The following is a 26,912-nucleotide window of genomic DNA, read 5'->3' as shown; positions in this document are numbered from 1 at the left end:
TAAGAGAATAATAATAAATAATAATAATAATAAATGCCTAAATTTCAAGGGAGATCTTTGGCCCCACCCTCAGGGGGTTGGCCAGATACATACCTGGCCCTGAGAGCAAAGAAAAAGGGACCCCACCCCCGAAGTCTGTCTTGAGAGCGGCAGAGAGTCCAAGTGCAAGAAAAAGAGACAGAAGAAGGGGGGTGGGGGTGGGGAGCAATTCCTGAGGACCCCCGGGTGAGGACCCCCACTACAGCCAATCATCCATTTTTCACAAGATACAAAGGATTCCCTTGTCAGTCGTGAATTCATGCATTGACTGGAAGGCAGAAGAAACCTGGTTGATTAATCTCCCAGAAATCCCTTCATTTCCAACCAGATTTTGCATTGCTAGAAGGCTAGAGACTTATTGTTGCTGGCAAAGCAGCCGGAAATGGGCGCTGCTACTCACTGAGCCTGCAGGGACCTAGGCATCAATGGCTGTGTGTGTGTTAAGATATCTAATGGAATAATAAATTTTCTGCCCTTCACCCAAACTTTCAAGGGAGATGTCTTCTTCTTCATCCACTTGCCCCTCAGGGGGTTGGCCAGATACATACCTGGCCCTCAGAGCAAAGAAAAAGGGACACCCCCCCCCCGAAGTCTGTCTTGAGAGCGGCAGAGAGTCCAAGTGCAAGAAAAGGAGACAGAAGCAGGGGAGTGGGGGTGGGGGTGGGGAGAAACTCCTGAGGACCCCCAGGTGAGGACCCCACTAGAGCCAAGCATCCATTTCCCACAAGATACAAGGGATTCCCTTGTCAGTCAGTTCTGACTTCATGCATTGACTGGAAGGCAGCAGAAACCAGGCTGATTCACCTCCCAGAAATCCCTTCATTTCCCTCCAAATTTTGCATAGCTAGAAGTCTAGAGACTTGTTTCTGCTCCTCTTCTTCCTCTTTCTTTTCAAAAAGATAGCTCATGGTCTGGGATGTGGTGCAGTCCAGCCCTGGTTCCCAGCAAGACTCATCCATGCTTGCTCAGGGAACCATTCCCTCTCCCCCTCCTACAAATTCTGTAACAGAACAATGTATTTGCTTTGTAGGATTTGCTAGAGCTTCTCATTGAGACAAACAGAACTTGGCAGAAGACCAAAGGGTTCCTTCCGATCTCTCAGAGGCTTCCTGAGACCACAGATGGATGAGCGAGACTCAGCTGGCCCTGAAGCAGGAAGAGGCCATGCCATCCAAACTAGGAGCAGTGGGGGATTGTGGGAAAACCCAGTGCAGAAGATCCTGGGTGAGGAGGACACTCTCCGCTCAGAGGTACAGAGCCGGCAGTTTGGGTGGTTCTGCTATCTGCAAGCCAAAGGACCCCGAAAGGTTTGCAGCCGACTCCACCACTTTTGCCACCAGTGGCTGAAGCCGGAAAGGCACACGAAAGCTGAGATGCTGGACCTGGTGATCTTGGAGCAGTTCCTGGCTGTCCTTCCCCCGGAGATGGAGAGCTGGGTGAGGGAATGCGGAGCGGAGACCAGTTCCCAGGCGGTGGCCCTGGCCGAAGGTTTCCTCCTGAGTCAGGCAGAGGAGAGAAAGCAGGTGAGAGAGACTTTCCGCTGGATACTCCCAAGGGGCTTCAAAGAGGACAGAGAACATCCCATAATGGTCTGCTGATGGCCCATCCTTTTTCTGGGAAAGTATCCATGGAATGAGATCTCACACCCTTCAAGTCTTTGTCATTCTCTTTCTAATATTTCTCAACATTCTCTGTTTTGAATCCTTGTTTCCTTTTCAGGGAAAGGATCATTTTGCAGAAATGGACCTGGATTCCTGTGAGGCAGAGAGGCCTCCGTTGGACACCAGAGAGAGGCCACTGGGTAAGGAGGAAGGTGGTTTTTCTCCGTTTGGTCTCATTCTGTTGGTTTTCCAATTCATCTGAGGGCTCTTTTCATCTTGTTTTGGGGGGAGATAGTTGGGAACAAGGGTCCAGGGGAGGGGAGATGTATTTCTGCACAACAAACATATGAAATGGGCACAAACATCCATATGCTCTCAGCAGGTAAGTCTTTCTCAAAGGCCCATCTGTAGTTAGAGATGCCCTGTCTCACCTGTGAGATAAACAGGCATTCCTGGCGTCCTGCTTACATTTTTTCTCTTGCAGGTGACCGAATGATGCCGGCAAGACCTCCTGATCCGTCTTTTCATGGGGGCAGAAGGGAAGCAGCGGCTGTGGAACCAGATCAGGTCAGGGGAAGCTGCCTTGTGGGACAGAGGCCGAGGGCTGGAGCAATTTCATGGACTGGTTGGGCACAGAGGAATGGTGGGAGGAAGCAGTTGGGGAACCAGGAAGGGAAGACGGCTTAGAGCCCAAGAAGTGGAGGTAGAAGATGGATGAGCGGTCAGAGTAAGAAGAGGGAGAAGCCTGGGAAGAGGAGGTGTCAGAAGCTGAAGGAGAAACAGGGCTTAGTGAGCTGGGAGACTCTGTGGCAGAATGCAGTGCAGAATGAGAGGCAGAAGAGGAAGGAGGCGAGTGGGAGGAGGGAGGTTGAGAGTCTGAGGTGAGTCAGGAGAAGGAGGAGCCACCGGTGGTTCCCTCTCCTTCTGCCAGAAGCCACCCTCCCTGCTTGTCTCTCAGAGCCAGGAGACCCCCTGGATTGCAGGAATCTCTGCTAGATCATCCAAGACAGATGGCCATCCAAAATAGGCTTATTTTATTTCTAGATTGATCAGTGAATGCTAAAATTTGTTTCTAAGGAGTTGACATATAAAAAAAATAGTGGCCTGCCCCCCATTCCTCCCCCTCTGCATGCCCCCATGAACCCCTTGATTTTGACTCTAGGGCAATGGGAGGGAACTCCCCAGAACAGCTCACAAGGAGAGGAGAATGTGGATCCTTCCATCTGGGAAACTGGAATGCTTGCGTAGGGAGAATGGCTTGAAAAACACAAGGTGGAGTACCACCTATTTGTACAAGGACGAATACCCATTATTAAAATGAAGAATTGATGATGATGATGATGATGATGATAATAATAATAATTTTAATTTATACCCCACTCTCTCCAGCCAAGACCGGGCTCAGGGCAGTTAACACCAGGTATAAAAAGAAATTGATAAAAATACAACTTGAAAAGAATATTAACATACAACATCAAAATGCAGCCTCATTTCAGTAGAAACTCAAATCTTAAAACCGTTTGGGGAAGAAAATGTCAAATCTAAACCAAGGCCAACTATCCAGACTGGTCCTACGTGGGCCAGAAAAAAGTCAGGAAAGTCCCCAAATAGGAGTTCCATCACAGAAGGAAAAAGGAAAGAGGGGGAGGGGATCAAGTTGATTCCAAGCCAAAGGCCAAGCAGAACAACTCTGTCTTACAGGCCCTGCGGAAAGATATCAGATCCCGCAGGGCCCTGGTCTCATGAGACAGAGCGTTCCACCAGGTCGGAGCCAGTGTTGAAAAGGCCCTGGTTCTGGTTGAGGCTAATCTGACTTCCTTAGGGAATGGGATCTCTAGAGTGACGCTATTTATGGACCTTAAGCTCCTCCACGGGGCATACCAGGAGAGGCAGTCCCGTAGGTACGAGGGTCCTAGGCCGCATAGGGCTTTAAAGGTCTAAACCAGCACCTTCAACCTGACCCTGTACTCCACCGGGAGCCAGTGCAGCTGGAAAACCACTGGGTGAATAGGCTCCCATGGCAGGGACTCTGTGAGGAGCCTCGTTGCAGCATTCTGCACCCACGGGAGTTTCTGGGACAGCTTCAAGGGCAGCCCCGCACAGAGCAAATTACAGTAGAAAATGTTGTTGAGTCGTTCAGTCGTGTCCGACTCTTCGTGACCCCATGGACCAGAGCACGCCAAGCACGCCTATCCTTCACTGCCTCTCGCAGTTTGGCCAAACTCATGTTAGTAGCTTCGAGAACACTGTCCCACCATCTCATCCTCGGTCGTCCCCTTCTCCTTGTGCTCTCCATGTTTCCCAACATCAGGGTCTTTTCTAGGGAGTCTTCTCTTCTCATGAGGTGGCCAAAGTACTGGAGCCTCAACTTCAGGATCTCTCCTTCTAGTGAGCACTCAGGGCTGATGTCTTTGAGAATGGATAGGTTTGATCTTCTTGCAGTCCATGGGACTCTCAAGAGTCTCCTCCAGCACCATAATTCAAAAGCATCAATTCTTCGGCGATCAGCCTTCTTTATGTAGAAAATAAGCATCCACAAATGAAATGTGCAGCAAAGCAATCCTATTGAAAAAACAGCGCAATTATCAGCAAGGAAACAATAGAGCATTGTGTAGCAGATCATATTTCTGCTGCCTCAGAGGAGGACATTTCCCTTTTACTTTTAGGGTCCAGTTTGCTTTGAAGATGTTGCTGTTCATTTCACGGACGAGGAGTGGGCGTTGCTGGATCCTGACCAGAGAGCTCTGCATAAGGACGTCATGGAGGAGAATTGTGGGATCGTGGCCTCTCTTGGTAAGGCTCCCTGTGGGATCGTCATATCTGCCTGGAAATTCAAAAAATACCTGTATGTGACCAACCTCATATATTTTCTCAGAGCTCAACAGCGCCCCCTATAACACCTGGGAACCTAACACCCCCACAATAAACAGTAAATTACAGTTTTTTCTTTGAACAATCTTCCTCAAATTATTCCTTTCTCTACCACGATTGGGCTGCTCTGAACTGCCCAGGCCATCTTAAATGTCAGCTTCAGAATTGTTAGGAAAGATAAGTAGCTTCAGGTTTTCTGTTTTTGTTTTTGCTCCTGTCAGTCTTGGGTTGACCAAAGAGACGACTGACATTGCAGATGGAGGGGATGCCATGACTGGGCCAAACAAAATCCATCCCAGAGAAGAGCCAGGCTTATTGAATCTCAGGTGGTAGTAGCATTGATGATGATGATGAGGATGAAGAGGATGATGATAGTATAAGTAATACAGTGGTCCCTCGGTTTACAAACTGTCAGGGAACTGTCCCTGGCACAGTGCAAGGTGGTGGAAGGGCTCTCGGGATGCTACAGAGAGCCCCAGCCCCACCTAACCAGCAGCACCTCCTCTGGCAGCAGCGGAGGCAGCGAGGCTTCCAGTGGGGAGGGGCATGGGACTCAGGGGGTGGAGGGTCGAGGCTCTGAGGATGCTGGAAAGACCCAGCGCTCCCCTAGCCCAAGGAGCGAGGGAGGAGGCACGCAATTTCCGTGAAACGAAAGGATGGAAGGCGCGGTATACCAAAACTCTTTTGTTGGGGTCAGAACCGGAAGGGGCCATTCCTGGATTCTGCCGCCGTTTGATCCAGACATGAAGTTTTTAGCTCTGCACTGTAAAATAATATGCACAATAAAACTACAAAAGAAAGGTCAGAGTTTTGCCTGGTTACTCATGAGCAACTAACCGAGGACCTTACACAAACATATTAACATTAATAATAATACTTAAATCGAGGTACCACTGTAGTAATAATAATTATTCTTATTTATACCCCAGCCACTCTGGGCGGCTTCCAACACATATATAAACATTAAAAATAAAAAATAAAAAATAATAATCTGATCCCATATAGAAAGAACATTAATTTTAAAATGAACAACTTATACTAGTCATTTTTTCTTTGCTTAATGATACTTTTGTTTATTTTATTTGTATTATTATTTCTGTATTTGTATTTTCTTTCTACAAATGTATTGAATTTGGAACCTGTTAGGTGTATCAACAAAATCAAGCAGATAAAGTAATTGCAATAGTTTTTCTTTGTTTGTTCGGAACATTTATTGTACATTTATGGTAAATATTGTATATCTGATAACTGAACAACAATAAAAATTTTCATATCCATATATATATATATAGTTGTTGTTCAGTTCAGTAGCACATCATGGGAGGCTATGTTGTTGTTTAGTCATTTAGTCGTGTCCGACTCTTCGTGGCCCCATGGACCAGAGCTCGCCAGACACTCCTGTCTTCCACTGCCTCCGGCAGCTTGGTCAGACTCTTGTTGGTGGCTTCGAGAACACTGTCCAACCATCTCGTCCTCTGTCATCCCCTTCTCCTTGTGCCCTCCATCTTTCCCAACATTAGGGTCTTTTCCAGGGAGTCTTCTCTTCTCATGTAGTGGCCAAAGTACTGGAGGCTCAACTTCAGGATCTGCCCTTCCAGTGAGCACTCAGGGCTGATTTCTTTAAGGATGGATAAGTTTGATCTTTTTGCAGTCCATGGGACTCTCAAGAGTCTCCTCCAGCACCATAATTCAAAAGCATCAATTCTTCGGCAATCAGTTTTCTTGATGGTCCAGCTCTCACTTCCATACATCACTACTGGGAAAACCATAGCTTTAACTATACGGACCTTTGTCGGCAAGGTCATGTCTCTGCTTTTTAAGATGCTGTCTGTGTTTCTCATTGCTTTCCTCCCAAAAAGCAGGCGTCTTCTAATTTCGTGACTGCTGTCACCATCTGCAGTGATCATGGAACCCAAGAAAGTGAAATCTCTCACTGCCTCCATTTCTTCCCCTTCTATTTGCCAGGAGGTGATGGGACCAGTGGCCATGATCTTAGTTCTTTTGATGTTGAGCTTCAGATCATATTTTGCACTCTCCTCTTTCACCCTCATTAAAAGGTTCTTTAATTCCTCCTCACCTTCTGCCACCAATGTTTATCATCAGCATATCTGAGGTTGTTGATATTTCTTCCGGCAATCTTAATTCCAGTTTGGGATTCATCCAGTCCAGCCTTTCACATGATGAATTCTGCATATAAGTTAAATAAGCAGGGAGACAATATACAACCTTGTCGTACTCCTTTCCCAAATTTGAACCAATCAGTTGTTCCATATCCAGTTCTAACTGTAGCTTCTTGTCCCACATAGAGATTTCTCAGGAGACAAATGAGGTGATCCAGCACTCCAATTTCTTTAAGAACTTGCCATAGTTTGCTGTGGTCGACACAGTCAAATGCTTTTGCGTAGTCAACAAAGCAGAAGTAGATGTTTTTCTGGAACTCTCTAGCTTTCTCCATAATCCAGCGCATGTTTGCAATTTGGTCTCTGGTTCCTCTGCCCCTTTGAAATCCAGCTTGCACTTCTGGGAGTTCTCGGTCCACATACTGTTCGGTTGATATATGTGTGTGTGTGTGTGTGTGTGTGTGTGTTTGTGTCTAATTTTATTATATTACTCCAAAAGAAGTGGTGTTATGAGCCATCGAACCTCTGAAATACACTTTTTTTCCAAAAGGCTTCTACAATTTTGATGACTACTGTATATCCAACAAAGCAACATTCCACAGCTCATCAGAATCTAATAATAAATTTGTTGGTTAATGACAAACAACACTGGTAATGAACATACACCCAACTCCCTTCAGTTCTTCTCCATTTGTTCTGAGGCTCTTAATTCTTTTTTGTCTCCACTGCAGATTGTGATGAATCTGAAATCGAGAACAAAGGTGACCACGACAAAATCCCCAGAGAGGAGAAGCCACTTAAAAATTTGGAGTGTGGAGAAAGCTGCAGTCAGAGATCTCATTCCACTTCCCATCAACAAAATCTCATTGGAAAGAAACTCTATCAGTGTGTGGAATGTGGAAAGAGCTTCAGTCATAGCTCCTCTCTCACTAAACATAAAAGAATTCATCCAGGGGAGAAACCCTATCAGTGTGTGGAATGTGGAGAGAGGTTCAGTCGCAACTCCCATCTCACTTCCCATAAAAGAGTTCATACAGGGGAGAAACCCTATCAGTGTGTGGAATGTGGAGAGAGGTTCAGTCGCAACTCCCATCTCACTTCCCATAAAAAAGTTCATACAGGGGAGAAACCCTATCAGTGTGTGGAATGTGGAAAGAGCTTCAGTTGGAGCTCCGATCTCACTGCCCATAAAAGAATTCATACAGGGGAGAAACCCTATCAGTGTGTAGAATGTGAAAAGAGCTTCAGTCAGAGATCCCATCTCACTTCCCATCAGAGAATTCATACAGGGGAGAAACCCTATCAGTGTGTGGAATGTGGAAAGAACTTCAGTTGGAGCTCCGATCTCACTTCCCATAAAAGAATTCATACAGGGGAGAAACCCTTTCAGTGTGTGGAATGTGGAAAGAGCTTCAGTCAGAGCTCCTCTCTTACTAAGCATCAGAGAATTCATACAGGGGAGAAACCATATGAGTGTGTGGAATGTGGAAAGAGCTTCACTGATAGCTCCTCTCTCACTAAGCATCAGAGAATTCATACAGGGGAGAAACCCTATCAGTGTGTGGAATGTGGAAAGAGCTTCATTCATAGCTCCTCTCTTACTAAGCACCAGAGAATTCATACAGGGGAGAAACCCTATCAGTGCTTGGAATGTGGAAAGAGCTTCAGTCAGAGCTCCTCTCTTACTAAGCATCAGAGAATTCATACAGGGGAGAAACCATATGAGTGTTTGGAATGTGGAAAGAGCTTCAGTCAGAGCTCCAATCTCACTTAACATCAAAGAATCCATACAAAGGTCGGAAAAACCATTATACAGCTTTAGGAGCCAGACAAATCTGCAACTTTTAAACTAGATCTGTGGCTGATTGACATCTAATGCCCCTTTACATTGTTGTGCTTTGTGTTTTTATGTTGTCTTTTTATTTGTAACCATCCTGAAACCTGTGGGAGTAGGGAATAGGTGCCAACTCTTAAAGGCCTAGGGGTCTCTTCCCCCCCATGAAATCATTGAGGTGGCCACCCCCAGTTTTTTGTGTTTTTTCCAAATCAACCTTTTATACTTCTGCAACCTGCCATACAACTTCTCTTTAAATTTTCCCTCTTAAAATAACGCACAAAGGTCATGAGGAAAACAAAACACAACAAAATACAAATGTGGAGAGGTTCCTTCTTTGCGGGCAAAACGCAAAAGTTGCTTTAAAGCAGCGTTTCCCAACCTTGCATCCCCAGCAGCTTTCGGACTGCTGTTTCCATCATCCCTCCCCATTGGTCCTGCTAGTTAGGGATGATGGGAGTTGTAGTCCAAAAACATCTTTAAAGGGTAAGTAGGCTGGCCCTGTGAACCCTCTGCTGACCAAAAGCACTGCCCCAGAATCTGAAGTGTAAAGTACTACACTTGGGCAAAAAAAATTGAAAGGCACAAATACAGGATGGGTGGCACCTGGCTTCAGAGCAGTACATGTGAAAAGGATCTAGGAGTCTTGGTAGACTATAAACTTGACATGTGTCAACAGTGTGATGCAGCAGCTAAAAAAGCCAATGCAATTCTGGGCTGCATCAATAGGAGTATAGCATCTAGATCAAGGGAAGTAATAGTAGCACTGTATTCCGCTAATCTGGTCAGACCTCACCTGGAATACTGTGTCCAGTTCTGGGCAACACAGTTCAAGAAGGATACTGACAAGCTGGAACGTGTCCAGAGGAGGGCAACCAAAATGGTCAAAGGCCTAGGAATGATGCTTTATGAGGAACGGCTTAGGGAGCTGGGTATGTTTAGCATGAAGAAGAGAAGGTTAAGGGGGGATAGGATAGCCATGTTCCAATATATCAAAGGATGTCATATAGAGGAGGGAGAAAGGTTGTTTTCTGCTCCAGAGAAGTGGACATGGGGCAATGGATTCAAACTGCAAGAAAGAAGATTCCACCTAAACATTAGGAAGAATTTCCTGACAGTAAGAGCTGTTGGACAGTGGAATTTGCTGCCAAGGAGTGTGGTGGAGTCTCCTTCTTTGGAGGTCTTTATGCGGAGGCTTGACAGCCATCTGTCAGGAATGATTTGATGGTGTTTCCTGCTTGGCAGGGGGTTGGACTGGATAGTCCTTCTGGTCTCTTCCAACTCTATGACTCTATGAACCACCCCCAGTACTGCTATTTGGAATTTATAGATCCCAAAACTGGAGATTGATCGGCACTTCAAGCTCTAGGGAGCTTCTTGGTGCTTTCTGCCCCTCTAGAGTACCCACAGAATTGTGGCTTCTAGTGGCAACACACATAGGAGAACAAATGAAAGACAAACCTGGAAAGGGCCATACGAAATGGACATCCGGTGTGAAGAGGTAACTTTTCCCACTGCTGAACAATGCCACAGGTAGAGGAGATGAAATGCTAGATGTGTTCTCCGGGGCAAGGGGAGCTGCTTGGAAATTCAACTACGGGCTCAAAATATTACTATTTTAAAAAGTCGCTGCCATTATAGGCATTGCCATTCCAATGGCGTGCATGCATCATGGGATTGGTTGTGCAAGGCGGGCCTTATTTGGCTCCCCTCCAATATTTTATTCAAGTCAGCCCCACTGGGTCAGGTGGTTTACAAATTATTATTATTATTATTATTATTATTATTATTATTATTATTATTAACATTTTATTGTTACCGTTCACATTAACACACCATACAGAAAAAGACAATAAATTCCATCACCACCAAAGAAAAAAAGAGAATTAATACATCAACTAATAACCTTCAAAATGTAAAATACATAAAATAAAAGTGGTCTTTTTCTATGCCTTTTCCTTATTAAAGATTCTGTAATGATTGTTCACTGCCATTGCATAACGAGCTTTGTTCAATTTCAATATCCCTTAATCCATTCATTGGTTTTACCACATTTTTAAAACTGCTACTGAAATTATTCAAATGCTGCGTATGACCTTAAACCACTGCTGTTATTATTATTCAAGTATATTCTAAAAACTTTTTGAGATAAATTCCTGTTATGGTTTATTTTTTATCTTTTCTGACATGCTATCGAATTCTGTATATTCAGCTATTTTTTGTATGCATTTTAACCTTGATGGGACTTTATCTCTTTTCCAATTTGCCGCACTGAGAACTCTTGCTGCAACCATAGTTTATAAGAAGATCTCTTTAGCCTTTTTAGGAATATCTGAGTCTGTGATTCCCAAAAGGAAAGCTTCCGGTTTTCTGTTAAAAGATATTTTAAACATTTTTTTCCAATTCTATGTGGATATCCTCCCAAAACACCTTGGTTTCTTTACACTGCCACCACATACAGAATACGGTACCTGGCTTTTCTTTACACCTCCAGCAATTATTGGGGACATTTTTGAACATCTTGGACAACGTCCAGGGGGTTAAATACCACCGATGCTGCATTTAAAGAAAATTCTCTCTCGGAGAGTAGCAGGTTGTAAAATTCCAATTTATTTTCCACAGGTTTTCCCACTGCTTCATTGTTTGTTTGTTTGTTTGTTTGGAAATTTATCAACTTTTAAACTCCGAAACCAGAGGGAGGAAATGGTGCATGAGGATTGGAAGAAATTTAAAGAGTATTTGAAACGACGTGAAAAGATAGACATTTGAAATTGAAAACAGAGGACATTTAAGGCTACAGTAATGCCAGAACTTATATTAAGATAGGATATAAGAAGTAGTTAGATTTGTGTTATGTTTACTATAGATAATTAGAAATGCACGCAGAAGAGAGGACGTGAGGAGGTCCCAAAACAATGTTATGAACAGGATAAGAATAGTGGAATAAGTGTTTGTCTGTTAGGTTTTTGCGTTTTTTGTAGTATTGTAGTTTTGTTGTAGTGTTTTGTTTTTTTGTATTTTGTATTTCCTATTGTTGTTAAAATTCAATACATTCTTATTTTTTAAAAAGAAAAAAAATTATCAACTTTATTAAGATTTAGATTTAACAATATCACAACAAATTTAAAATATCCCGCTTTTCACTACCCGAAGGAGTCTCAAAGCGGCTAACATTCTCCTTCCCCTTCCTCCCCCACAACAAACACTCTGTGAGGTGAGTGGGGCTGAGAGACTTCAGAGAAGTGTGACTAGCCCAAGGTCACCCAGCAGCTGCATGTGGAGAAGTGGAGACGCGAACCCGGTTCCCCAGATAACGAGTCTACCGCTCTTAACCACTACACCACACTGGCTCTGTTTGTAATGGTATCCCTGCAACCCCGCCTCCAGCCAATTATCCACCTCTGAGCCCAGTGGAACTTTAAACCAGGCAGAGGAGGGTTGCAGAAACCCTTTAGCAAAACGAAACGCACCGTAAGCTGCCACCACTCCCTGTCCGTGAAGCCCGATAGGAGTTTCAGGGAGTCACACTCCTACCTTAATTACCCAGGCTTCACACCTTGGCACACTTTACCGTGTAGCCAATAACACTCATAAAACCTGGTAGGGTCCGAGTTGGCTAGGCGCTGGACTCAGCTTCACTTTAACCAAAGGCAAATAAGGCACCAAAACTATAGTTCAAAAATTTATTAAAATAAAAGCTTAAAAAACACAGGTTACATGTTTCTTAGAAAAGAGTACAATCAGAAAACAAATACATGGTAAAATATAACTGACTAAACATACTCACGAAAAGGCTTCAGCTAAAATAAAAGAAAATGGTTTCCTGGCTCTGCCCTCTGGCTAGAACGCCTAGTTGGTTTCTTGGGCAGACGGCCTCTGCCCACAGCTGAGCTTAACAGCTCTCCTGGTCAAACAAAAGCCCACAAGAGTGTGACAATTAGCATCCTTGAACGCTGGATTGATATACAAAATTACCCCACAGGGGGTTCTGTGGTTCCAGCCTATCCTAAGTGATCTGGAATATACCTCCACCAATGGATAAGGACCTCAAGCGTACTTCACTATTGTTAAGTAATTAACACAGCTGTGCGGATGTTGATTCACGGCCCCGAATGTCTGGTTCCTCCCTGTTTTCCCAATTGATGGTCACTGTTTGATCTTCAACTCTCCCTCCCAGCTGTGTCAAAGTTACCACTTAGCATGAATCCACGTTCGGCTCTAGCTACCCCTTAAAGAAAGATGAGGGGAAAGTTTATCTTAAAGTGAGAGCCAGGCACGGCGGCGGCCCACATTCCCAAACTGCCACTTTTCTTATGCTTGGCAACCCCAAGTTCACCTTTGGAGAGGCCCCCTCGCACTACACCATTGAAGGAAAAGAGGGAGGCGGCCACTGTAATACAGGAATGGGTCATTGAGATTGAGCTTCAATTCTCCCTAAAGGTGAAAAGCTTTCAAAGTGACTGAGGGGGAGAGTTCCTAGGATCCAACCTGAGGAATTTCTTTCATAAAAAGGGCATTAAGCACAGATTGACCTGTCCTGAAAGTCCACAGGAAAATGGGGTTGCAGAATGCCGCAACCGCACATTAGGGGAAGCCGCGGAAGCTATGCTTTTTGATGCAGGTCTACCGCAATGCTTCTGGGCGGCAGCTTGGCGTACTGCCAATTTTTGTTTGAATAGGGCCTACAATTCTGTTGTGAGCAATACACCCTATTTCGTACTACATGGCAAGAAGCCAAAAGTGCATTTTCCCTGAATCTTTGATTGTGAAGCTTATGTTCTCTTTCCCAAGTCCAAGAGAAGGAAGGGAGGTCCCAAATCAAGGAAGTTGATTTTCTGTGGCTATGAGACAAATTGCAAAGGCTGGAGATTTGTAAATCCAGGTGACCAATCACGCATCTACATATGTAGAAGTGCTGAGTTCTGCGAAATGGATGGGTGGAGGTGTGTTCATGGGAATCCTGATATTTTCCTAGACAGTCTAGATATGTCTGATGATGAGGAAGGAGAAGTACAGGAACCTGCAGGAGTACCAAGGCCGGTAACCCCAAGAGCAGTGAGACAGGAAGTAGAGTGAGCCTACATCATCCACATCCAGTCACGAGGTGACACGGAGACGCAGTAAGTCAATTCTCTGACACGAAGCCTGATTCTAATATAAGGAAGTCAGAGGGGGTACCTGAAGTTGTGCTAAGACGGTCCACTCGCACAACAAAAGATAAACCACCCGAACGGTTCACAGCAACCAGTGTGTGGGCTTGCATGGCTCAGTGTGAGTCAGAAAGCTTTGACGAGGTTCAGAGGTTACCTCCAGAGGAAGCTAGCAAGTGGCAGGAAGCGATGGAGAGGGAATTGAACTCCATGAGATGCCTAGGAGTGTATAGCACCACACCACTGCCAAAAGGCAAGCAAGCAGTTAGCAGCTGGTGGGTATATAGACTCAACCCACATTGACTGGTGAATTACAGTATAAGGCTAGGCTAGTGGCAAGGGGTTTCATGCAGAAAAAGCGGTTGCATTTTACGGAAGTTTATGCTCCCACTTCTCGCAGTGAGTATCGTCGCATGCTTTAGCATCAGCTGCTCAAAGAGGTTTTGCTGTGCATCATTTTTTGTAGATGACATCATATTTCTAGCAAAAACCCAGAAGCAATTGCAAAAGTTTGCTACAGAGTTGGGAAAAAACTTTAAATTCAATAACCTAGGACCAGTGAAAAAGTACCTAGGAGTGCAGGTTGACAGGATCGAAGATGGTAGTTTCATGCTCATCCAGGAAGGAAAAATTGAGCAGATACTAGAAAAATTTAGAATGTCTGACTGCAAGGGTGCTAGACCACCTATGGAAGCAGGTTTCATAAAAGATTGCCAAGTTGGGGACAAAACTGTTTTTGAAAGCCCTGAAGTGTTCCAGTCTGCTCTTGGAAGTTTGTTATACTTGTCCCAGTGGACTAGACCAGACATTGCTTTTGCAGTCAATTTATTTAGCAGAGAAGCTACAGAACCTAGTGTCCATGCCTGGAACGGTATAAAAAGAGTGCTAAAATATCTGCAGAACACTAAGGATTTCCGCTTCAAGCTGTCAACACAGGGTGAGCCAAAACTTACATGCTACACGGACAGCGATTGAGCCAATCTGGAAGATCGGAAATCTGTATCTGGTTCAGTAGTAAAATTTGGAAATTCTCTGATCGGTTGGAGGTTCATGATTTCCTTTATGGCCGGCCCTTCACTATCGTGACTGACCATAAGCCTCTCTTGGGACTCCTCGCCCCCGATCACCAGACACCTCAGACACTCTCCCCTCGGGTTTTGCGTTGATCCCTTTTCTTGGCCGGCTACCAATATTCCTTACAGCACCGACCCGGAAAAGCCATGGGGCACGCAGATGCTCTCAGCCGCTTACTGCTGCCTGAGAATGGCCCAGATCCTGCTCCGGCTCACCAGATATTGCAACTGGAGGAATTATCTGACCATCCCCTACATGTGAAAGATGTGGCTGCTGCAACAGCGAAGGACAGGTTGTTGGCCCGTGTTGCAGAGTGGGTGGGGAGGGGTTGGCCTGGAAAGCCTGGAACGGAATTCGAAAGCTTCACAGCTCGCAAAGACAGGTTTTCGACACACAGGGGATGTATATTGTGGGGTAGCTGAGTCCCCCCCCCCCGCTTAGGAGTAAAGTCCTAGAAGGCCTGCACGTGTCCTATCTGGGAATAGTCTGGATGAAGGCACTGGCCCAAAGCTACGTCTGGTGGCTGGGCATAGACGCTGAGATTGAAGGGTGGGTTAAACATTGTGAACCCTGCCAAGTGTCACGGCCGGACCCCCCCCCCCCAAGGCACCAGTACAGTCCTGGGAATCCACACAGTTCCCATGGTCCAGGGTGCACATAGATTTTGCAGGGCCCTTCCAGGGCCAACTGTTCCTCATCGTGGTGGATTCCTATTCCAAGTGGCTCGAGGTGACACCGACTTCAACCACGTTCAGTAGGGCGACTATAAACTCACTCAGGAAGTTATTTGCTACACACGGCTTGCCTGACACACTGGTGAGTGATAATGGAACCGCTTTCACTTTGGCGCAATTCCAAGAGTTTGTGTGTAAGAACGGAATCTGCCACGTCAGGTCAGCTCCCTTTCATCCAGCCACTAATGGCCAAGCAGAACGCATGGTTCGCACAACTAAAGATGCGCTCAGGCATATAATACAGGGAGACTGGATCCTCCGTTTAGCAGAGTTTTTGCTGGCCCAACACATCACCCCAAGCACAGCAACTGGCCGCAGCCCAGCTGAGTTGCTTATAGGAAGCAGGCTCACTACCCTCCTGGATCGCATACATCTCAACAGGGCCTTAGAGCAGCGACCATTCACCGTGGAGCGGAAGACACCTAAGGGTTTTGCCCCAGGGGATCCTGTATATGTCCGGAAATATGGGCTCGGACAAGGTTGGGTACCAGGTACCATAGGCCGCTGTAGAGACCCGGTTTCCTATGAGGTGGGGCTGGAGGGTGGACTGGTTCGGAAAAGACACCTTGACCAGATCAGACCCCGGTCATCCCCCCCTACCCAGTACGTCCAGCGGAACCAGAGGGTAGTGTAACAGAAACAGCTGGCGACTCGGCAACTAGGACAAGAGGGGAAACGGAGGGTGTGCCGCCAACCGAGACACCTCAACAGAGCGATCTTTGGCCGGTGTCCACAGCAGCCCTGCAACTGGCAACACCTTCAGAGCCGCCTCCGCTGACCGCACCAATCAGCAAACAGGGACTTGGGAATATTCCCCAGTCGCAGGTGCAGACCTAGGAACCGCGACGGTCCCAACGAGAACGTAAATGCCCAACACACCTTAAAGATTTTTTTCCATAATGTTTGGACCTTACAGGGTCTGCCTCCTGGCGCAACCTAGCCAATTACAGAAGAGCTAGGAGGGCGAACACTCCTATCAGAAACAAGCTAACTAAGGAATCATCTTACAGAACACAGGTTCGGTGCACGGCAGTCAGTCTGGCTCGGGCAGGCTCACACGCAGCATGGTTGTTCTTGAGTTCTAATTCCGTTGTTACCGGTAATAATAAAAGGACATTTGGAACCAACGCTGACTCTGAATCTTATCCTAGCTGAGTATATAACATGATCAGTTTAAGAAAAAATAATAACAATATTTATTTATTATTTTCCCAAACTACTCTGGGCGACTTCCAACAATATATTAAAATACTATAGTCCATCAATTATTAAAAGTTTCCCTAAACATAATAACAACAACCATTCATTTTCAGTCCATTGAATTACCAATTAAGCATTTCTGGAAAGGGAAATGGCATACTTTTGTATATTAGCATAAAAAGCATGCATCAGAAAGTATTAGTCATTTATGCTGAGAATAGGATTTATTTCTTTTGAATTTCGCTTGGTTCCTCCTTGGTAGCCAGTGCGATTGTTTCTTTCTTTCTTTTAAATTATTTTTATTGATTTTCCAATACAAATCTCAACAAATCTCATTGAAATTATTTCAATTACCGATCATATTACAATCCAAATTAATTATACAATTCCCAATTAAAACAATTCCAATTATACCTAATTTTTATAACAATTTTTATATATGGACTTCCCATGCCTCGGACGCCGGAGCTGTCTTCTCATCTCTTTCAATTGCATCCAAAGTCCCGTACGTTCACAGCCTCTGATATATGCCAGCAAGCAGACGGAATTAGAATGAGTAATGTCTCCATATGGATAAGGTCACTCTTCTTTCCAAGTGCCACATTCTGACCGTCGCCATCTTCTCCTCCCGTTGCACACCAAACTTCTTCGCACAGCCTCTCTCCCCCGCTAGCATTGCATCCACTCCTTTCCAGAAGGGCCAGTCACCTCTTGTTGTTGTTGTTGTTCAGTCGTTCAGTCGTGTCCGACTCTTCGTGACCCCATGGACCAGAGCACGCCAGGCACGCCTATCCTTCACTGCCTCTCGCAGTTTGGCCAAACTCATGTTAGTAGCTTCGAGAACACTGTCCAACCATCTCATCCTCTGTCGTCCCCTTCTCCTTGTGCCCTCCATCTTTCCCAACATCAGGGTCTTTTCCAGGGAGTCTTCTCTTCTCATGAGGTGGCCAAAGTACTGGGGCCTCAACTTCAGGATCTGTCCTTCTAGTGAGCACTCAGGGCTGATTTCTTTGAGAATGGATAGGTTTGATCTTCTTGTAGTCCATGGGACTCTCAAGAGTCTCCTCCAGCACCATAATTCAAAAGCATCAATTCTTCGGCGATCAGCTTTCTTTATGGTCCAGCTCTATGGTCCAGTCACCTCTAGAAAGGCCAATATCCATCATCCACCAGAACTGGCTTCTCCCTTTGAAGTGGTGCTCTGCTTCACGGGATCTCCACAACAATCTATCTTTGCTGCGCCATTACCAGTCGGATGTCCACCGTTACTCTTAAATCTTTCCAAGTCTTGTTTTCAATTCCGTCGATCCAATCTTTTCTGCCAAGTTGAATCTCAATTTTTAAAGTCTGCTTGCTATGTCCCAGTGAAAGTGGATTTTCTGGGGTGGTGGTGGTGGTGGTTTCGCCCGTGTTAAGTAAAATATTGAGGCAAAACAAACATAGAGTCCTGGGCTCCCCCCTTCCTTTCCCTCCTTCACATACCATTGTAAAGTCCACATCTTCCGATTTTCCTTTCTTAGCTGCTCAGGGCTGAGTCACCTACCTGTATCTAAGAGCAGTTTGGCAGGGGAAAGGTATCCCTTGGGAGGTGGACTCTCCTTCCTTGGAGGTTTCTAAGCAGAGATGCTTTAGCTGAGATTCCTGCATTGCTGGGGGTTGGACTAGATGACCCTCGGATCCCCTCCTATCTCTCCACTCCTGAATTCCTTGCCTCCTGCAAAGCCCTTTTCCCTGCAAGCTGTTCCTCTGGTTTCCAGACAAGGAAGGGGGATGCTCAGAGTCCAACCAAGAGCCTCACTCCCAATAGGATATCTGGGCAGTGGCGTAGCCCCCTAAATCCATAAAAAATAATAATAAACTGAGGTTCTGCCAAGCGAGAGAGGGCTGAGCTGGGTGGACTCGGCTTTGCATCGTCATCAAAATTTAATTTGCCCATCAGTCAGAAAACAAGGATTTATCCATACAAAAATTAAAACGACTAAGCATCTAAAGGAACGTGACACTTAAGCCAGCAACAAGAAGTAGGTTATACATTTAGACCCATGTCACTGCTGTCAATTTTTACCTTACGGTGCTTAAGGGCCAAAAAAAGGAAAAAGGAAAAAAAAGGAATTTGGCCACCAAGGATGCTGTTGGTCCAGTAAAGTTATTCAGCAAAAACAAAACCTGTTTTTCTCTGTCTACAGGACTAGGTTGGGATAGCAGTGGAACTATAATTTTTTTGTCTAAGATCTACATAAAATGGGCAGATCAGAAGAATTATGCTCAGTTGATTCAACCACTCCCAAGGCACAGGGACAAAATCTCTGGGCATATGGGACTCCCCTGTACCTTCCCATCCAAACCGCCGATTCCAGCACATTAAACCTGGCAGCTGTGTGAAAAGCCTACGGTAGGTACTCCACGTAGTGGATTTCCTCCAGATGAGGGGCTGGTGAAATCTGAAATATCTGGTCCCCCGCAAACATCCCAGGTTTCACAAGAGCAGTGTCCTCTTGTCTTGCAATGTCCCTCAATCTTTGAGAGATCACAGCTCTAGCTTGACTGAATGTCATGGATCCCAGGTAAAGATGTGACAATCCGCAAGCCTGCACTTCCATTTATAATCTCCTTTCCCCACGATGATGGGAAATCATCCCTCTGTATCAAGGGGGCGATGCCCACCGGGTTAAAACATAGCCAGAGTTTTACCTTTAAGGCTTGCCAACCCACCTCTAATCTCATGACCGGATCCTGAGGACGGCTCTAAGAAATCGTGACTGGATAGATTCCAATAAAGAAAATCCCTACATACGCCCAGGGAAATGCCCACCAACAGGAGAGGCAGGACTCAAGGCTTTGCAAGGGTTAAAGGGAACCGAGCGGCCTTCCTAGAGAGGACAGGAAGCAAGAGAGAGGGGGCCAGGTCCTCCAGAGCCCAGGCCCCTCCCTCCCTCTCCTGCCAGGGCTGCCTGGCTGTCCCCTCCTGGGATCTGGTGAGTGGGGAGGCGGTGGGGGTCCCAGGGCTGCAGCAGGGGAGGGGGCCAGCCTGGGGGGGGGCTGGTCTGCTCGTGCAGGGGGAGGAGAGGGGCCTGCCAGGGAGGGGCCAGGTCTGCAACGCTCTCCTTCCGGGAGATCACAGGATCCCAAATGGATCCCACGAAATCTCCCTTCTTTAAACAAAGGACTTTTAACTCCGTGTGAGGTCGCTCAGCATTATTGCACAACAGAGGAAACATGGGCAAATGGTTTCCCAAAGCTGGACGAGGAAGGAAGGAAATGTGGGAGAGAAAGGGCAGGAATAAAGAGAGGGATCCCATCCCATAGTCTGGCTGCTGCACTGCAAAGCAGTTTCCCAGTGTCTCCAAGGGCAGCTCCACACGGAGGCCACTGCAGCAATCCCCTCGCACCCAGAGCAGGGCATCCCAGGACCACATCCTCTCTGTCCCAAAGGGATTGTTGCTGGAAAACCAGCCGGAAATGGGCGCTGCTACTCACTGAGCCTCCAGTGGCTGTGTGTGTGTGTGTGTGTGTTAATCTATCTAACAGAATAACAATAATAAATTTCCTGCCTAAATTTCAAGGGAGATGTCTTTGGCCCCACCCACTTGGCCCTCAGGGGATTGGCCAGATACATACCTGGCCCTCAGAGCAAAGAAAAAGGGACCCCACCCCAGGAGTCTGTCTGGAGAGCAGCAGAGAGTCCAAGTGCAAGAAAAGGAGACAGAAGCAGGGGAGTGGGGGTGGGGAGAACTCCTGAGGACCCCCGGGTGAGGACCCCACTAGAGCCAAGCATCCATTTTTCACAAGATACAAGGGATTCCCTGGTCAGTCAGTTATGACTTCATGCATTGACTGGAAGGCAGCAGAGACCAGGATGATTAATCTCCCAGAGATTTCTTCAAACAAAGGACTTTAACTCTGTGTGATGTCACTCAGCGTCATTGCACAACAGAGGAAACATGGGCAAATGGTTTTCCAAAGGGCGATAAGGAGGTGGACTAGCCCCCTTCATTTCCCTCCACATTTTGCATTGCTAGAAGGCTAGAGACTTATTTATTCTCCTCTTTTTCCTCCTCTTTTTCAGAAAGATAGCTTAAGGTCTGGGATGTGGTGCAGTCCAGCCCTGGTTCCCTCCAAGACTCATCCATGCTCAGGGAACCATTCCCCGCCCCCGTCCTACAAATTCAAATTCTCTAACAGAACAATGTATTTGCTTTGTAGGATTTGCTAGTTTCTCATTAAGACGGACAGAACTTGGCAGAAGACCAAAGGGTTCCTTCTGATCTCTCAGAGGCTTCCTGAGAGCACAGATGGATGAGCGAGACTCAGCTGGTCTTGGAGCAGGAGGATGCCATGCCATCCAAACTGGGAGCAGTGGGGGATTCTGGGAAAACCCAGTGCAGAAGATCCTGGGTGAGGAGGACACCCTCCGCTCAGAGGTGCAGAGCCGGCAGTTTGGTTGGTTCTGCTATCTGCAAGCCAAAGGACCCCGAAAGGTTTGCAGCCGACTCCACCACTTTTGCCACCAGTGGCTGAAGCCAGAAAGGCACACGAAAGCTGAGATGCTGGACCTGGTGATCTTGGAGCAGTTCCTGGCTGTCCTTCCCCCGGAGATGGAGAGCTGGGTGAGGGAATGCGGAGCGGAGACCAGTTCCCAGGCGGTGGCCCTGGCCGAAGGTTTCCTCCTGAGTCAGGCAGAGGAGAGGAAGCAGGTGAGAGAGACTTTCCTCTGGATACTCCCAAGGGGCTCCAAACAGGACAGAGAACATCCCATAATGGTTTGCAGATGGCCCATCCTTTTTCTGGGAAAGCATCCATGGGATGAGATCTCACACCCTTCAAGTCTTTGTCATTCTCTTTCTAATATTTCTCCCCATTCTCTGTTTTGAATCCTTGTTTCTTTTTCAGGGAAAGGATCATTTTGCAGAAATGGACCTGGATTCCTGTGAGGCAGAGAGGCCTCCGTTGGACACCAGAGAGAGGCCACTGGGTAAGGAGGAAGGTGGTTTTCCCTCCGTTTGGTCTCATTCTGTTGGTTTTCCGATTAATCTGAGGGTTCTTTTGGGGGAGACAGTTGGGAACAAGGGTGCAGAGGAGGGGAGTTGTATTTCTGCATAACAAACATATGAAACAGGCACAAACTTCCAAATGCTTTCAGCAGGTAAGGCTTTCTCTAAGGCCGATCTGTAGTTAGAGATGCCCTGTTTCACCTGTGAGAGAAGCAGGCACTCCTGGCTTCCTGTTTACCTTTTTTCTCTTGCAGGTGACAGAATGATGCCAGCAAGACCTCCTGACCCATCTTTTCATGGGGGCAGAAGGGAAGCAGCGGCTGTGCAACCTGATCAGGTCAGGGGAAGCTGCCTTGTGGGGACAGAGGCCGAGGCATGGAGCAATGTCATGGACTGGTTGGGCACAGAGGAATGGTGGGAGGAAGCAGCCGGGGAACCAGGAAGGGAAGATGGCTCAGAGCCCAAGGAGTGGAGGTGGAAGAAGGATGGGCAGTCAGAGGGGGAAGAGGGAGAAGCCTGGGGAGAGGAGGTGTCAGAAGCTGAAGGGGTAATAGGGCTTAGTGAGCTGGGAGACTCTGTGGCAGAATGCAGTGCAGAATCAGAGTCAGAAGAGGAAGGAGGCGAGTGGGAGGAGGAAGGTCGAGAGGCAGAGGTGAGTCAGGAGAAGGAGGAGCCACTGGTGGTTCCCTCTTCTTTTGCCAGAAGTCTCATTGCTTGTCTCTCAGAGCCAGGAGACCCCCTGCATTGCAGGAATCTCTGCCAGATAATCCAAGACAGATGGCCATCCAAACTAGGATAATTTAATTTTTAGATTGATCACTGAATGCTAAAACTGGTTTCTAAGTAGTGGACAAACGAGAACAAATAGTGGCCTGGATTCACCTAATCAGCCCCATCCGCTGCAAAATGGGGCCTGCCCCCCATTCCTCGCCCTCTGCATGCCCCCATGAACCCCTTGATTTTGACTGTAGGGCAATGGGAGGGAACTCCCCAGAGCAGCTCACAAGGAGAGGAGAATGTGGATCCTTCCATCTGGGAAACTGGAATGCTTGCGTAGGGAGAATGGCTTGAAAAACACAAGGTGGAGTACCACCTTGTACAAGGACGAATACCCATTATTAAAATGCAGACTTAATAATAATAATTATTTAAAATGCAGAATTAATAATAATAATAATAAATTTAATTTATACCCCACTCTCTCCAGCCAAGACCGGGCTCAGGGCAGTTAATACCAGGTATAAAAAGAAATTGATTAAAATACAACTTGAAAACAACATTAAAATACAACATTAAAATGCAGCCTCATATCAGTAGAAACTCAAATAAAAAAACTGGGGAAAAAAACATAAATCAAAGGATGGAAGGCGCGGTATTCGTATACCAAAACTCTTTTGTTGGGGTCAGAACCGGAAGGGGCCATTCCTGGATTCTGCCGGCGTTTGATCCAGACATGAACTTTTTAGCTCTGCACTGTACATAGTATGCACAATAAAATACAAAAGGAATGGTCGGAGTTTTGCCTGGTTACTCATGAGCAACAAACCAAGGACCTTACACAAACATATTAACAATAATAATAATACTTAAATTGAGGTACCACTGTACTAATAATAATAATTCTTATTTATACCCTGCCCATCTGGCTCGGTTACCCCAGCTACTCTTGGCGGCTTCCAAAACATATATAAACATGAAACATAAATAATAATAATAATAATAATAATCTGATCCCATATAGAAAGAACATTAACTTTAAAATGAACATACACCCAACTCCCTTCAGTTCTTCTCCATTTGTTCCTGAGGCTCTAATCCTTTTTTGTCTCCACTACAGATTGTGATGAATCGGAAATCGATTATTTTATTTCTAGATTGAGTACTGAAAGCTAAAATTGGTTTCTAAGCAGTGGACAAATGAGAACAAATAGTGGCCTGGATTCACCTAACCAGCCCCATCCGCTGCAAAATGGGGCCTGCCCCCCCATTCCTCCCCCTCTCCATGCCCCCATGAACCCCTTGATTTTGACTCTAGGGCATTTGGAGGGAACTCCCCAGAACTGCTCACGAGGAGAGGAGAAAGTGGATCCTTCCACCTAGGAAACTGGAATGCTCGTGTAGGAAGAATGACTAGGAAAACACAAGGTGGAAGGTTTGCACAAGGACGAATACCCATTATTAAAATGCAGAATTAATAATAATAATAATAATAATACTAATAATAAATTTAATTTATACCCCGCCCTCCCAGCCAAGACCGGGCTCAGGGCAGTTAACACCAGGTATAAAAACAATTGATTAAAATACAACCTGAAAACAAGATTAAAATACAATACTAAAATGCAGCCTCTTTCAGTAGAAACTCAGATCAAAAACTGGAGAAGAAAATGTCAAATCTAAACCAAGGCCAACTATCCAGACTGGTCCTACGTGGGCCGGAAAAAAACCCAGGAACGTCCCCAAATAGGAGTTCCATCACAGAAGGAAAAAGGAAAGAGGGGGAGGGGATCAAGTTGATTCCAAACCAAAGGCCAGGCGGAACTACTCTGTCTTACAGGCCCTGCGGAAAGATATCAGATTCCGCAGGGCCCTGGTCTCATGAGACAGAGCGTTCCACCAGGTCGGAGCCAGTGTTGAAAAGGCCCTGGCTCTGGTTGAGGCTAATCTGACTTCCTTAGGGAACGGGATCTCTAGAGTGTCGCTATTTATGGACCTTAAGCTCCTCCACGGGGCATACCAGGAGAGGCAGTCCCGTAGGTACGAGGGTCCTAGGCCGCATAGGGCTTTAAAGGTCTAAACCAGCACCTTAAACTTGACCCTGTACTCCACCAGGAGCCGGTGCAGCTGGAAAATCACTGGGTGAATAGGCTCCCATGGCAGGGACTCTGTGAGGAGCCTCGCTGCAGCATTCTGCACCCGCGGGAGTTTCTGGGACAGCTTCAAGGGCAGCCCCGCACAGAGCAAATTACAGTAGAAAATAAGCATCCACAAATAAAATGTGCAGCAAAACAATCCTATTTAATAAACAGCGCAATTATCAGCAAGGAAACAAGAGAGCACTGTGTAGCAGATCATATTTCTGCTGTCTCAGAGGAGGAAATTCCCCTTTTTCTTTCAGGGTCCAGGGTGCTTTGAAGATGTTGCTGTTCGTTTCACGGACGAGGAGTGGGCGTTGCTGGATCCTGACCAGAGAGCTCTGCATAAGGACGTCATGGAGGAGAATTGTGGGATCGTGGCCTCTCTTGGTAAGGCTCCCTGTGGGATCGTCATATCTGCCTGGAAATTCCAAAAATACCTGTATGTGACCAACCTCATATATTTTCTCAGAGCTCAACAGCGCCCCCTACAACACCTGGGAACCTAACACCCCCACAATAAACAGTAAATTACAAGGTTATTTTTTAACAATCCTCAAATTATTCCTTTTTCTACCACGATTGGGCTGGTCTGAACTGCCCAGGCCATCTTAAATGTCAGTTTCAGAATTGTTAGGAAAGATAAGTAGCTTCAGGTTTTCTGTTTTTGTTTTTGCTCCTGTCAGTCTTGGGTTGACCAAAGAGATGAATGACATTGGAGATGGAGGGGATGCCATGACTGGGCCAAACAAAATCCATCCCAGAAAAGAGCCAGGCTTATTGAATATCAGGTGGTAGTAGCAGCAGTGATGATGATGAGGATGAAGAGGATGATGATGATAGTAATACAGTGGTGCCTCGGTTTACAAACTGTCAGGGAACTGTCCCGGCACAGTGCAAGGTGGTGGAAGGGCTCTCGGGATGCTACAGAGAGCCCCAGCCCCACATGACCAGCAGCATCTCCTCTGGCAGCAGCGGAAGTAGCGAGGCTTCCAGTGGGGAGGGGCATGGGACTCAGGGGTTGGAGGGTCGAGGCTCTGAGGATGCTGGAAAGACCCAGCGCTCCCCTAGCCCAAGGTGCGAGGGAGGAGGCACCCAATTTCCATCGCCCCAAAGGCGTCGAGGGGTGAAACGAAAGGATGGAAGGCGCAGTATTCGTATACCAAAACTCTTTTTTGGGGGTCCCAACCGGAAGAGGCCATTCCTGGATTCTGCCAGTGTTTGATCCAGACATGAACTTTTTCGCTCTGCACTGTGCATAGTATGCACAATAAAACTACAAAAGGAAAGGTCGGAGTTTTGCTTGGTTGGTCATGAGCAACAAACCAAGGACCTTACAGAAACATATTAACAATAATAATAATACTTAAATCGAGGTACCACTGTAGTAATAATAATAATTTTTATTTATACCCCAGCCACTCTGGGCGGCTTCCAACACATATATAATAAACATGAAACATAAAAAATAAATAATAATAATCTGAACCTGTAGTGCGGGTAGGCCTCTCCGAGGTGAATTAGAGGTTGCCATGTATAAGGAAATTGGCATCTTGAGAATGCGGGCCTGTTTTCCGTGCCTGGCGCTCCCTTTAAGATAAACTTTCCCCTTTTACCCTTCTTAAGGGGCTATCTAGCCAAACCAAGATTTACGCTAAGTGGTGTCCTTGCCCAGCTGGGAGGGAGAGTTAAAGATCAAACAGTGACCATTAGTAGAAACAGCGGGGCTGGGAAAATTGAGGAGTATCCAGACACCCGGAGCCGGCGGTGAATCAACATTCACGCAGCTGGACTAATTACCTGACAATAGTGAAATATGCCTGAAGTCCTTAGTGATTGGAGGATGTGCATTCGAGCTTAAATCTGGTTGGGTAATTATCGGAACCCCACGGGATCATTTTGAATATCAATCCCGTGTTTAGAGATGCTAATTGTCAGTCAGTCAGTCAGAGACAGGTGGCTGGTTTTGACCAGGAGGCTGTAATTCTCAGCTGGGGGCAAGCGGCTTGCTGCCCGGAAAAACCCATTATGTGTTCGTGCTGGATAGCCTGGAACAACTGTCTTTTATTTTAACCAAGCCTTTTGTGAGTATGTTTAGTTAGTTATATTTTACAACGTTCTTATTTTCTGATTGTACTCTTTTCTAAGAAACGTGTAACCTTGTTTTAATCTCTTTCTTTTTAAATAAACTTTTGAACTATAGTTCTGTTGCCTTGTTTTGCCTTTGGTTAATAGTGAAGCTGAATCCAGCGTCTGACCACTTGGACCCTACCAGGTTTTTTGAGTATCCTTCGGCTACACGGTAAAGTGGGCCAAGGTGTGAAGCCTGTGTAATTAAGGTGGAGGTGTGACTCCCTGACACCTCTATCGGCTTCACAGTAAGGGAGTGGTGGCAGCGTACCTGTGTGTATTTGGTCATGCTTTTGGGTTCCTACAGACCTCC

The 26,912-nt window shown here is 46.2% G+C and overlaps 1 protein-coding gene and 1 pseudogene across 1 annotated transcript in view; one reads left to right on the top strand and one right to left on the bottom strand.

Annotated features, from left to right (window-relative positions):
- The window catches only part of LOC117044872, a 934,741-nt pseudogene that overhangs the window by 619,388 nt on the left and 288,441 nt on the right, over positions 1 to 26,912 (bottom strand).
- LOC117045003 overlaps positions 1 to 26,912 on the top strand; it is a gene marked incomplete at its 5' end in the record, with an annotated part of 374,050 nt that overhangs the window by 200,638 nt on the left and 146,500 nt on the right. Inside the window, 1 exon segment of the mRNA XM_033145796.1 lies at positions 7,506 to 8,426. Coding sequence (XP_033001687.1) covers positions 7,506 to 8,426 — 921 coding nt within the window.

The sequence above is a fragment of the Lacerta agilis genome, chromosome 4 (genome assembly GCF_009819535.1).
Source record: "Lacerta agilis isolate rLacAgi1 chromosome 4, rLacAgi1.pri, whole genome shotgun sequence".
Classification (NCBI taxonomy): Eukaryota; Metazoa; Chordata; class Lepidosauria; order Squamata; family Lacertidae; genus Lacerta; species Lacerta agilis.
This window is presented reverse-complemented; position numbering and strand designations above follow the sequence as displayed.